We start from the raw sequence: 14,135 nt of genomic DNA on the forward strand, positions 1-14,135 counted from the left end.
TGAACTTGAATACTTGGCTTGGACAAAGTCCTTTTAGGCAAGTCCCTCCACTCGGCGGCCATATACCAACGTTTTATGGGCACTCATCGGGCACAGTCTTTGGGTCGAACTGCGCGTGCGCAAGGCTTCACGACACCAATCTTGCTCCAGCGGAGAGATCACAACACATGATTGGCACGATGTCTTCACAACACACCATATGATTGGCTCAATGTATTCACATCACACCACATGATTGGCTCAATGTATTCACATGTCGACGTTTTGCCGAGGAAGGGGTGGGATATGTGTAGACAACGGCCATATTGGCGTGACAAACTAGCCCCATGCATTTTTATGGAGTATTTTTTGAGTGCTGTGTCTCCACATTATAAAGTCTCTGGCTTGGAGGAACCCTAGCCTAGAAATCTAGACGCACCCATAGCGGCAGCAAATGTAGCCTAATTCACTTATATGTAATACAAAAAATATGATATTCATATACATGTGATATATTTATACATGTTTATTATATATTAACTTATAATAAACATGAAATATTGCATATAACATATAAATAGTATTATAATTGTGATTTATACATGCTTTGACAACACAATAATTCTCTTGTTACGTTCAAATGTAATTTGCTGCCAGGTTACTTGAACCCTGATAGTCTCAGTCAGGACCCTCCGCTGTGAAACTCTCCCACAGTGGTGCGGTCAACACTTCACCATTGTACAAGGTCTGATAGGTGTTTAGGTCTGGCCACTCTGACATAAATCCCAAATCAGTGGAGTGTTACCGTTATGGCTGTCCTTCTGCATGTTTCTCCTATCTCCACACAGGATCTCTGGCTCTCTGGCGTTCAGCAAGAGTGACCATCGGGTTAGTCCTAGGCCCTTCTCCCCCAATTTCTCTGTTTGGCTCGGCAGCTATACAGGAAGAGGTCTGGTTGTTACAAACTTCGGCCAGAGACTTTCTAATGAGGAGACACAGCACTCAAAAAATCATCCATAGAAATGCATGGGGTTAGTTTGTAACGCCAATATGGCCGTTGTCCACACATATCCCACCCCTTCCATGTGTATTTAAGCCATTATATGTGCTGTGTTGTGCAGTCATCGTGCCAATCATGTGTTGTGAACTCGCCGCTGAAGCACGGTTGGTGTCGTGAAGCCTTGCACACGCGCATTTCTGCCGATTAGGATGCCCGATGAGTACCCAAAAAGCGTTGCAATATGGCCGCTGAGTGGAGGGACTTGCCTAAAAGGACTTTGCTTCGGCTACTCCAATTAACTGATATGGCGTGCATGTGATTGTAATGAAACACATATTACTGCCACTAGATGGAGCCATTGCACTTTTCGTAAAAGGATCAGACGTTTTCTACATTATAGGCTTGAGTAGCCTGTCTAATAAACTGTTGAGCATTTATTGGCATTCTCCTGCCTTCAAAACGTGTAAATTCTGCCAAAAGACATGCCATTGTGTTTGAGTGTTTGATTTGCACATTTGGCAGACTACTGCATTTTTTTAGTCCAAGTAGGCTAGACCATTTGGTTTATAAAGGACAACGTAGCCTTTTTGGGTAATTCTTTTGATGGTCAAGGTGTTCAGGAAACCATGAGGTTCTCGAACCGGTTGCAGTTTCTCCTATCCGCCAGTATCCCATCATTCCATTGGTTTGGCTTTGACCTCGCCGATTTCCGAGTCGGCAGAGGAGGTGCGCTGGTGATTTGTGCTTGCTGCCTAGTGCCCGTTGCGTGGTGGATGATGGCCGCTTCAAAGCCTGTAGAGCCGCAGTCCGGGAGTGGTCTCCCCCGCTGGCAGCTGGCACTTTTAGTGGGTACACCAATAGTTCTTGGAGTTGGTGCTGTTTACCTCTGGAACCGCAGTCGCACGAAGGAGAAGGACGGCAAAGAAGGGGATGGGGAGAGGAAAGCCCCAGAAGGCAGCGCTAGCCCTGTTCAGGGCCAACGCAGCGCGCCCAATGCAGAACACGAGAATATGGTTAGACACTTGCCGATTCTTTCTTAAAATCAGCAGGTTCCACTTATTTATTGCAAGACTTGAAAGTAATTCAATACTCTGTACGGTCAGCATGGTGTGTTAAATAGGATATTGGAAAAGTCAAGGACACCACACTGACATAGTGCTTGGCTCCTAGCTAACAAACTGGCTATGCTAACTAGGTAGGGTAGGTTGCCAGGTGTTCTAATGACTCCCGAATGCTACCCAGAACTTAATTGACATGCTTTACCTAAACCGTCGCTGTTATGCACTGAAATCGTCTTAGCCATTGCATCAATTTCTTTAGTTATAGGAAAGTGTAATGTGCATTGGTTTTACTTTCATTCAGTGACACACGGGGGCGGGGTGGTTTGGCAGTTAGCTACCTAGCTAGCTAGATGTAAGCAAAAAGTAAGCCATATTATTTGGCTGCTAGCAGTTTCTGGTGCTAGTGCCAATGGCTTGTTCAATTTGTGTGTTGCCCATCCTCATAAGTAACTAAACCTTACAGACCAGCTGACTGACTACCTTGATTATTTAATTGAGTTCAACCAATTCTGTAGAAACACGTGTTGCGAGTGTTAAGCGGTATGCTAGATGATTTGTTAGCTTGCTAGGTGGCATGTGGAATTACACAACCATAGCTAATCATTTGCTTCTAGCTACCAATGGCGTGGATATGCATTAGCAGCCAGCTAGTCTTTTGACAACGTAGCTGTCATCTTCCCTACAGATGTATTCGCCTCAAAGTATTTCCTCTGATTTAATATACATGTAAATGCGTCATGTCATTTTGGACGAGAAGGTGCAACGTTATACAGCGTTTTATAACATTACCATAAAACATGTGGTAACGTTAATTTGTCATATATCAACTACGATTCCGCGTGTTCATCTGGAGTCTAAAGGTCGGGTTTACTTTCCCTCTTGTTTTAATTGCCGTGATTTAACAGTAACCGTAACGTTAACGGGTAACGTTAATTTATGTTTAAACAGAAATTGTCTGGTAATCAGCCACATGACAGCTGAAACAATCAGTAGCCTATGTGGTACAAATGGAAACTATTTTCTGCTCTGTCAGTTTAATGCCATTTTTTATAGGGTCAAATAATAAGCTTAAACATGTTTTGTTCATTTCTTTACCTCGTATTAAAATACCTAACTTACTGGGGTTGGTGTAGTAAACAGAATTGACCATGATTTGCACAAAATATTTAATATTTGATTTGTGTTTTTATGCTGTGTTAATTGCTTGTTGCCATGCTGATGATATCTGGCAAGCAAACGTTTCTTGCAGGTGGAAGTTGCCAGGACTCAAATAGCCTGTTGTTTTCTACGCTTTGTCTGACCAGTTTACTGTGATGTTAGAAGTGGCCATAGAACACAAGTAATTGCCCATGCTCTAAGGGGGCTGAGGTAGCCAGGGGTAATGCAGAATAAATCAAATTTGTGCCCTCTTCCCAATGTAATGACCTTGACATTAACAAAGCCATGGACTTTGGAGGCTGTCTGAGCACAGAGGGAAGTGAAGATTATGACCACAGACGCTGTTTAGTCATTGTACATTCCCAGGCTAGACCTCTGGCCGTGGTCAGCTTACTGTCTCAGTGCCACTAATCCCCAGTCGCCTGTTTACAGATTGCCGTCAGACCTGCGGTAATTGACACTCATCAGGTCATACCAGGCCCCTGGAATCCTTCTTAGGGAGAGAGGCTTATCATAACATTGAGAGCCCATCCATCTTCTGTTGTTGTTTTACAGCCTGTCTGTTTAACACCCACTGCATGTGCCCTCCTACATGCAGAAAACTGCACAGAGATCATTGGAACATAGGCTGATTAATTGTAACACAATTATTTCTTTGGTTGCTACTATCATGATTTTCTGCAGCTGACACAATCACAAGGTGCCAAAACTGTCATTAACATCACCCATAGTTCCTTTTATTTAGGTACCAAAATTTCAGATGCTGATTCAGATCTTTCATCATTGTTTGGTTTGTTTTGGCTGTACAAGTGGACATATTTCAGTATTAAAACATGAAAGCCTTCCACACTCATTATAAATTCCATCAGTCAGAACAGATTGGTGGAGCAGACCCTGCATATCAGGGATGCTTCTGCATTGGTGGGTATATCCCAGTGCCATGTTCTCCTGTCAATGCTTATCTGTGTCCTCCCTCCCTCCCATACAGAGTCCCCTGGACCGAGCCCAGGCTGCCAAGAACAAGGGCAATAAATATTTCAAGGCCGGGAAGTATGAGCAGGCCATCGCATGCTACACGGAGGCCATCGGCCTGTGCCCCAAAGAGCAGAAGACCGACCTGTCCACATTCTACCAGAACAGAGCCGCTGCCTTTGAGCAGCAGGTGAGAACAGTGACTAAACTTACTGCTACCGCTACAGCAGATGGGTTTGGCAGATAGCACAACAGGCAGCACACAGTTTAGCACTGAAATGTTTTGAGTAAATGAGACGTTTAACATTGTTCAAGGGTGGACACAATATCCTATTAGAGTATTAACATTATTTTATGGGAAAACATTTTGATAGCGTATAACTGCAACAATTCACTTTAATTTATGTTTACAAGTGTGCATAATATTAATGTCATTTTGCAGATGAAATGGACAGAAGTTGTCCTGGACTGCACACAGGCCGTGGAGCTCAATCCCAGATATGTGAAGGCCCTGTTCAGACGTGCCAAAGCCCTGGAGAGACTGGACAACAAGAAGGAGTGTCTGGAAGGTTTGTCAGAACAGAGGAGCCTCAATGAATAGAACTCATATGCTTGAATAAGGAAGATAGACTTTTAATTCACCTAAAGAGTCTTAAGAATAAGGCTGCACAAATTGGGGGAAATATCTCGGTATTGCGAATGCCATAGCAATTGAGATATATTGTTTGAAAGTAAAGCTTCAGTTCAATATTCCTAATTTCACTTTAAGTTGGACTTCTGATTGGTGAGCATGCCAAGTGCATGAGAAGCACAGAGCTCCTGTTAGGTGAGCTTCACTCTCTGTCACACAAGGAGGACGACATTCATATAAAAATGATGGATGCAACAAGAGTAACCATTGGAACAAAGTTAGAGGCTGACAAATTAATTTCAGCCTTTGCGATGAACTAATTGCATTAGCTCAAATTGTGATTGCGATTTTAATTGAAAATTGATTACCGGTAATTGAGCAACCTTACTTAAGAACATATTAAAGTGTAACATATTTCTAAATATAACGCAAGACTTTTCTCCTTCTTTGCTGGCCAGATGTTACTGCTGTGTGTATCCTTGAGGCCTTCCAGAACCAGCAGAGCATGCTGTTAGCAGACAAGGTGCTGAAGCAGCTGGGAAAAGAGAAGGCCAAAGAGAAGTACAAGGTGAGGGCGTTGCTCAGCTTATATTTTATACACGGCTCTCAGAAATCGAAGGATGGAAAGACAACCTTCTGGTAAAAGCTGATCATATTATGTATATTATTGCATTGTTTTCTTGGTGAAGATCTGTGCATTAAGCTAAATTGACCATCTCGGCTGGAGCAAAATGTGTACTTGAACACAAACACAAACCACTTGTGTGTAAGCCAAACTTTCAATGGTGGTAATGCATTTTGTTTGTGGATTTGTCACCCGTGCATTTTTAAAGTTGTTTGTGGCTAAATTGAAACTCGGGGTGATTGCTTAAAGAGGCACTAAGGGCGGGCGCTGTGGCGCAGCAGGCTACAGCGCCCGTACCATATACGGGTCCGAGTGCCCACGGGGACCCAGGTTCGAGTCCGACCTGCGGTCATTTCCCGATCCCACCCCATCTCTCTCTTCCACTTGCTTCCTGTCACTCTCCACTGTCCTGTCCAAATAAAGGCAAAAAGCCCACAAAAAAAAAAAAAAGAGGCACTAAGGAAGGATTGCTTTCGGGGGTCCTCCTACAGTTGAGAAGCCTGTCTGTTACCACCATTGTAAATACATCGCGATTGTGCCTTTGTTGCGACTGGAGATTGAGTCCCATGCTTGGTGCTGATGTTACTTAAAAAGACCAATTCAACCCAACCTCACAGCAGTACATGCCTTGTTCAACAGTAACGTAAGAGAGAACTTAGACAGAATCCCAGAGGGGTATTTCACAAAACCTAGATAAGAGATTAATCTGGGATTTTTGGTTATCCTGGCTGAATTTAGCCTTGACTTAGTTTCACAAAAGATATGGCACGCAAGTTACCATGGCGATTTAAGTTACCATGCCGATTTGGTCCCGACCAGGCTAACAGCCAGGCTTAATTCTAATGTTAATTATGTTGTCTTATTGGTTCAGCCAGTTGTCATTCAAATCAGATCTCCATGTGAATTTGTTAAGAGCTTTATTTCATTTATATACTATTTTTACTCGCAAAACACAACAGATTGTCTGCCTAATACCATATTGTTAACATATTCATTGTTTGCTTCTTTTGTTGATAGACGTTTGATGAATAGCCTACTGTAGTAGGTGATTGGAAATGCAGGGCATTTTTGGTGTTTTTAACAAATGTGGTTATAATGATATTATAAAGATGTGTGTATATATATATATATATATATATATATATATATATATATATATATATAGTCATACTATGTGTATCTTTGCAGTGGCAAGCGCTTTCTTAACAACATCGCATATCGAGATAAGGAAAGCACTCTCACGTGGGTGCATACATAAATTTGCATTCAGATGGTCCACCACGCGTACTCTCCCTATTTTACAGAAATAGCCATGTTTCCCTATTCAAAAAAGAAAAGCTTCAGTTACTTCATTATTAGTCGATCAAAAGCGGTTCTTTGAATGACATTATTTTCAGCGTTTTTTATTTTCATTTAATTCCTACCGTTTGGAGAAAAAACAACAATGTGCACATATCCAGAATTACTTACACCTGGCTTGACATAGCCACTCCTACTCATCCTGGAATGTTGTTAATGAAACGTGTTGAGCTGTAATGACCAGACAATGCTATGTCAAGCCTCGCTTTATCACTTATCTTGAATTTTTTTAATTCTGCCTTTGTGAAATACCCGTCAGGTCTACTAGGACAAACTATAACTATAACTTAAACTGAGGAATCGGCAGCTTTTCACAATCAGACATTTATTGTCATCGTTTGTACTGTAGGCCTACTTGGGCAGCCGTGGCCTACTGGTTAGCGCTTCGGACTTGTAACCGGAGGGTTGCCGGTTCGAACCCCGACCAGTAGGCACGGCTGAAGTGCCCTTGAGCAAGGCACCTAACCCCTCACTGCTCCCCGAGCGCCGCTGTTGTTGCAGGCAGCTCACAGCGCCGGGATTAGTGTGTGCTTCACCTCACTGTGTGTTCACTGTGTGCTGAGTGTGTTTCACTAATTCACGGATTGGGATAAATGCAGAGACTAAATTTCCCTCACAGGATCAAAAGAGTATGTACTTATACTTATACTGAACAATGCACATCAATTGAGTTACATAGTGCTGTTGCAGGGGATGTGAGCCCGCTCAGGTGATCGCAGGACTGCCATTTGCTGTATTAAGAGTTGAGGTACCATAAAAAATGATTTTGGAAGTGTTACTTTAAAGTAAAAAGCAAAAACATCCTTAGTGGCACTTAATGGTCTTAATAATTGGCAGATTTGCCCGTTGATGTGACCCCTGCTCTCTATCTTTCTCTGTGTGTGTAGAATCGGGAGCCTCTGATGCCCTCTCCTCAGTTCATCAAGTCCTACTTCAGCTCCTTCACGGACGACATCATCTCCCAGCCCCTGCAGAAGGGAGAGAAAAAGGATGAAGATAAGGATAAAGAGGGCGAGGCTGCCGAGGTCACCGAGAGGTCAGAGCTCTCATTCATTCATCACTCCCAGGAGTGACATTGGCCTAAAACAATGTATTGCATTTAATGTATTTAGACCGACCGTGTGGATCTGACTTGCCTATAATATATGTAAGTGTAATTCTTGCCGGGTATCATTGATTAGAAGCATTGCTGTAACTAAAAGACAGCTAAAAGAGGAGGATGATGGGAAAGGATGATATGTAAAGGCTGGTCCTGATGTTCCGAGAGTCGTGGTAATAAGACTGTTCTGTGATGCTTGCTGTCACCCCCTCAGCTCAGGTTACTTGAAGGCCAAGCAGTACATGGAGGAGGAGAACTACGATAAGATCATCAGCGAGTGCACCAAAGAGGTGGAGTCTGGGGGCCGCTACACCGCAGAGGCCCTGTTGCTCCGCGCCACCTTCTACCTGCTCATCGGCAACGCCACGGCTGCCCAGCCCGACCTCGACAAGGTCATCAACATGCAGAACGCCAACGTCAAGGTGAGGGCTAGTGGGTAGTGGAGGCCACAGGGTTCGTGCTGTTTTGGTGTGGTGGTGTGTGGTATAAACTAAGCTCAGTCGTGAATATCTGGACTGGTTGCATCAGGCTGTGACCCAAATTTGGGAGTGTGTTCATTTAGAGGGTGAATTTTGGCAGGCTAGTGCAGTGTTGTGCGTCATCACTTTCATCCAACAACACAGACATGCTGCTGATGGGGCTAGCAGACATGGCGTTTGTCAGATGGGTATTCTAGCCATGTGTCTACAGTGCCTCTGTAATTTCATAAAGACTTCAGAGCATCATCTAATGGGATATTTTTAATTGAATTTATTATATTTGTATATTAATCTTGCTAATTTCTTAAACTTGGCTTTCATGTTAAAGATTTCATCTAGACAGAATACTTTGGTTCTATGTTGTATTGGTCAGAAGTGCCTCTGTGTGTCTGGATAGGCAAGATCAGCAGGGTCCTTAACAAATGACCATTTGCACAGTAGATATACAAAGAAAACGGCGGCTTAGAGCAAGGCGCAGAAGCTGTTCATTACATAACTGATCAGCAGTTCATCAGTTTCAGTAGTAAACCCAGATATCACCTGAAACTGCTGATTCACATAGTGATCTTATCACAGACTGGAATGCCGTGTGGTTGTTAAAGATCTCATCCTGTCGGTCTCTTTCTCTTTCGGTTTCCAGCTGCGGGCTAACGCGCTGATCAAGCGCGGCAGCATGTACATGCAGCAGCAGCAGCCCCAGCTCTCCACGCAAGACTTCAACCTGGCCGCAGACATCGATACACGCAACGCAGATGTCTACCACCATCGGGGACAGGTAGGTTAAGACGCCGTCCACTCACAACGACTCAACTGTTAAAGGGTCTTTGGGTCTGGATCACACCCACCATGACATGTATCACATAGTTTAGGAAGTTGGCATCATATAGGTAATTGAGCGGTCTTTTTTGAGAAATGCATTGCAATGTTTAGGAAATGCATCAATCTAGACAAAATCCAGAATTTCCCAAACTGCAATCTGTCATTTCCATCACATTGAAATAAATATTTAAATAACTTTCTTTCCTGTGCTCAGGAAACAAAACTGTCCTCCTGTCTGTTCACAGTGTTTCAGAATTTTGCATATCTATAGTATACCATAAACAAGGCCATGGCTGATCCTAGTTTATGACTTACAGTGGCTCCATGCAGTACAGAGTTGTGATCTTAGAATGGTGTTGCCTGTTGCCGATCAACGGCAACTCAATATCTGTGGTGGATACAGTCAACTGTAAATAAGACCACTGGCTACTGTGGTTATATGTCTGGTGGACACAATAAACTTTAAATGAGACCATGGCCTACATCAGTTTGCGTGAAACTATCTGCTCCGCAGTGCTCCACTCCCTAATGACTAAGTGTTAACTGAGATATCGTGTTGCTGCCCCCTCTCAGCTGAAGATCCTGCTGGACCAGGTGGAGGAGGCCGTGGGCGACTTTGACGAGTGCATCCAGCTCCGTCCGGATTCGGCCCTCGCTCAGGCCCAGAAGTGCTTCGCCCTGGTAAGCAGTCCAGGGGGTCCCTCCCTACAAACAGTCCGTCACACTAGCACGATTTCACACTTTTGTGTGTCATACAGCAATCTGTGTCCCAAACTGACCAACTGCTTCATTTTTCTCACTCTTTATGTTTTGCAAAACTGGTATGAATTGATAACGTCATTCTACAGGTTTAGATCCCTACAAAACAGCTTGTCACAAACAACTTTGTTTTATATATTTTGTTTTAAGCCATTCATTACTAACAGCAGAAAGAACACTTTGAATCATGTATTCTAAAATGAATCTAAAACATTATAATCAATAGGTTCATGTGGGGGGCGCTGTGGCGCAGCATGCTACAGCGCCTGTACCATGAACGGGTCTGAGCAACCACGGGGACCCAGGTTCAAGTCCGACCTGCGGTCATGTCCCGATCCCACCCCATCTATCTCCCACTCACTTCCTGTCTGTCTTCACTGTCCTGTCCAAATAAAGGCAAAAAGCCCAACATAAACACTTAAACATAAAAAATTAACAATAGGTTAATGTGTGATCCATTACATAAACCCTCAGTGGTGCTGACCTGTCTGCTGTTCTGTGCTCCAGTACAGGCAAGCGTACACCGGGAACAACCCAGCCCAGGTACAGACGGCCATGGATGGCTTTGAGGATGTCATCCGGCGGTTCCCCAAGTGTGCCGAAGGTTACGCTCTGTACGCTCAGGTGTGCTCCTTCTCACAGTTTTACGCGAAAGCCCTTTGGACTTTAAAAAAAAAACGCACCACGTTAACATTTACCGGCAGCTTAACTGACAGTCGTGCTGTTTCTGTCATTGATAGGCCTTGACTGACCAGCAGCAGTTTGGCAAGGCCGATGAAATGTACGACAAGTGCATCGACTTGGAGCCGGACAACGCTACCACATACGTTCACAAAGGGTGAGTCACAGTCACAGAGTATGTTTTGTGTGAAGTCTAGGGACATGCGTCACTTACCTTGGCAGACTTTTCTTGCCCGTGTTCTTGTCAGCTGATGTGGGGAAGAAAGCGAAATGTCAAGTGAAATGTTGTAGTTTTTCATTCTGCCTGTATTTGTGTCTCTGGACTACAGACTTTTGCAGCTGCAGTGGAAACAGGATGTGGACATGGGGCTGGAGCTCATCAGTAAGGCCATAGAGATCGACAACAAATGTGACTTCGCTTACGAAACCATGGGAACTATTGAAGTCCAAAGGTATGTCCTTTGTTTTTAAGCACTCCCTTCATTGCAAAATTGGGTTACAGTGTCATCTAATGTATCTGAATGTACTCTTATGTAGATACCTTCAAGTAAAGTGTTACCCAAAATTACAACCCGCAACTGTGGGAAATCCTTGAATGTTCATAGATTTGTGAAAAATGAATTCCTGTAGGGTTTGTTTAAAGTACAATCTAATCGTCTCATTACATTTAAAAAACTCACATTTGAACTGTCTTCACCTCATGGGCGACTTTATTATTTCAACATTTAAAGTTAAGACATACACTATAACATGTATGTATATTTTCTCCACAGAGGCAATCTAGACAAAGCCATCGACATGTTCAACAAGGCCATCAACTTGGCCAAGTCTGAGATGGAGATGGCCCACCTGTACTCACTCTGTGACGCTGCTTACGCCCAAACCGAGGTGGCCAGGAAGTATGGCCTGAAGCCCCCTACGCTGTAATGCCCATCTCTCTCTCTCTCTCTCTCTCTCTCTCTCTCTCTCTCTCTCTCTCTCTCTCTCTCTCTCTCTCTCTCTCTCTCTCTCTCTCTCTTTCTCTTCTCTCTCCTTTCCCTCTCTCCATTTGCGCTTCCTCCTCATAACATGTGACATTACTTACATTAGCTCAACTTAATTGAGTATATTTAAGTTTTCAGACAATGCTGGGCCATGCTATGCTACTTTTAATTGGATACTTCCCTGACTGGTAACATCCAACATATTGTTGGAGGTTTTTTTTTTTTTGGTTTCCTTTCTATAGACACTAAAATCGTTACAGTCAGTGTCATTGTACATTATCAGAGGAGAACTGCGTAGCATTGCAACAGACTGTTCATTTGTTACCATAATGTTAGTCTTGTTAATATTGTGCGTTCTGTCCAAATTCCTTCATATCCTAAGAGTCGATATGCATCATCACTGTATGGGAATTGCAGGTTTAAAACTTTAGTCAAGACATGTTAATGTAATTAAGTCAGTTGTCAGCGTGTTTGATGTAATGCTGGAATAAATAAGATTATGGACAATGGGACTAAACGTGAAGTTCAGAGATTTGGACTATACTTTGGTTTGTTTTTTGGTTGGGGGTTGTTTTTTTTTTTTGTTTTGTTTTTTTGTGTTGCTTTTTTCTTTCTTTTTATATTCTGTACAGCATGTGTGAGAATTCTCTTTATAAATAAATGTCAAGATTATTCTGCTGTAATACTACTCTAGCACCGGTCAACCTATGAATGGTGTATGTGCGAAATGAAGAAAGATAAACTGTCTTGGCGACAGGTTCAAATGTTGACATCTCTTCCCCCCCCCCCCTTTTTTTTGCATCCTTCAAACCCAAATTGTTTTGTTTCACCTAAATACTCCTAACTTTTTATGCGTCCCCATTGGAAAAAAAGAGTAGCTTAATTTATTTGTTATAGGCACTTGTAACTTTCAGAGTTCTAAAGGATCATTAACCTTAAACTGGAATGCTGATTTCTGCACCCAACACCAAGAATAAAAAAGAGAAGATTGTTTAAAGTAGTGTAATGTATGTGTAACTTGTGTAACCATGTATATCACTGTCCAACCTATCCTCTTGCTTTCACTGTTCTGGCTATCAGCCCCAATGGGATTTTCACATCTATCCTCTCTACATTCATTTTTGTAAACTACCTCTTGAGAAATAGAGCTTAGTATTAATGCACACCATTCTCTCAAGATGCAGTTGGGCCTAGTCGGTTACCTAGTTGCATCATGGATCTCTTTGGCTTTGCACTTTGAGTACACTGTGGCATCCTAATGGTTAATTTACTTGAACACAAAAGCCTTATGTGAAATTAGGACATAAAGTGTAGATATGCTGAGCTTCATCTTACTTATGAAGGGACCAGTGGTCGTGTTTGAAAATGCCAGGAGGAGCTCCTCTGCTCTCATTTAAGGGATTTAGTTCCAATAACATGTAGCTACTCAAGACTGAAGACTCCAAGGGCTTCTTTTAAAAGGTTTTTATTTACAGTATACATTTAGAATCCGAACCTCTATTAGTATTATGATCTTAAGTGGGGTTTAATACTATGAATGTTTTTTTTTTAAATGCTTAGTCATTAACATTCTTGTATTTTACATTCAGCCACGTTCAAGTACTATTAACACCACTGCCATTTTTGCAAGCTGTTTCTCTTCACACTAATTTACCATTGCCATCATAGTACTCATTCTCTTGAATAGCAGTGGCCAGAGTGCAGTTTTCCATTGTACTGGAACCTCGCAGCCATGGAAGCAGTCATTTTGATTGATTTAGGCCTTTGGGGTCACGTTCTGAACACTTCTGAAGCCAAATAAAGGAGGATATTCCCATGCATGTGAGGAGTATTGTGTTGCCTGTGATGTAATTGAAACGTCTTGTATAACCCCCATTTTTTCTTGGAAGAAGGGGGATGAGAGTTGCATATACAAATTAAGGCTCAAGCAGGTTTGAAGCCCCAAAGAAACCAGACAAACCAGTCGGAATCCATGTTTGCTTTAGATTTATCTCTGAATTAAATGCATGTTATTTTTTCTAAAACAAGAAAGGATTATTTATGAGCTTTATAACTACATTTCAAAGCATGCCATGTCCTTGAAGGCAATTTTGGGAATGAAACAAATGGTAATGTTTATTGTGTAATTTAAATGTCATATAAAGTTAAAATAAAATAGATAACAAGGATAACAACTGTTCCACACAGATATTTTGTGGAATGCAAGTGTTATGTACATCTATGAAATGATGATGCATAAGATGTTTTTTTTTTCAGCAGCTTTTTCATCTTCTGTAGCTTATGCATGTTGCGCTTTGTTGCCATGTTGGAATTGGACTGAGATTTGTAACCTGTTACAGTTTTTCTCATATAGTTTCCCTTTTCCATGCTTTCATAGTGTATTGTATAAGGATATTTCATTTGTAAAATGAATATTTTTAAGTAAGGGCAATAAATGTATTAAAGTGGAAGCCATTCATTTGCAACTCAATTTTGTGTAGCCCACTAGAGAAATAGTCTGCAGAGTGCCAATGTTTCACACATTTTTATC

General features: G+C 42.3%; 1 protein-coding gene across 1 annotated transcript; it reads left to right on the top strand.

The window, feature by feature from the left end:
• Nucleotides 1–1,694: 1,694 nt before the first annotated feature.
• tomm70a (translocase of outer mitochondrial membrane 70 homolog A (S. cerevisiae)) lies at nt 1,695–12,605 on the top strand. The gene is made up of 12 exons (XM_076278540.1): nt 1,695–1,992; nt 4,187–4,360; nt 4,613–4,739; nt 5,260–5,369; nt 7,673–7,821; nt 8,099–8,306; nt 9,004–9,138; nt 9,756–9,863; nt 10,449–10,565; nt 10,682–10,779; nt 10,952–11,074; nt 11,396–12,605. The coding sequence occupies exons 1-12, from the start codon at nt 1,753–1,755 to the stop codon at nt 11,547–11,549; spliced, it is 1,743 nt and encodes a 580-aa protein (XP_076134655.1). The 5' UTR covers nt 1,695–1,752; the 3' UTR covers nt 11,550–12,605.
• The last annotated feature ends 1,530 nt before the right edge of the window (nt 12,606–14,135 follow it).

This window comes from Alosa pseudoharengus, unplaced genomic scaffold (genome assembly GCF_046254945.1).
Source record: "Alosa pseudoharengus isolate Yale_2024_CS ecotype anadromous, Long Island Sound unplaced genomic scaffold, YU_APseudo_1.1 YU_APseudo_1.1_scf_11, whole genome shotgun sequence".
Lineage (NCBI taxonomy): Eukaryota > Metazoa > Chordata > Actinopteri > Clupeiformes > Clupeidae > Alosa > Alosa pseudoharengus.

What these genes read in the sequence shown, in the direction of transcription:
- tomm70a (XM_076278540.1), top strand. Translation starts at nt 1,753, where the DNA reads ATGATGGCCGCTTCAAAGCCTGTAGAGCCGCAGTCCGGGAGTGGTCTC. An exon ending in ATGCAGAACACGAGAATATG is followed by an intron (nt 1,993 to 4,186) that starts GTTAGACACTTG and finishes CCTCCCATACAG; the next exon opens with AGTCCCCTGGACCGAGCCCA. An exon ending in CCGCTGCCTTTGAGCAGCAG is followed by an intron (nt 4,361 to 4,612) that starts GTGAGAACAGTG and finishes GTCATTTTGCAG; the next exon opens with ATGAAATGGACAGAAGTTGT.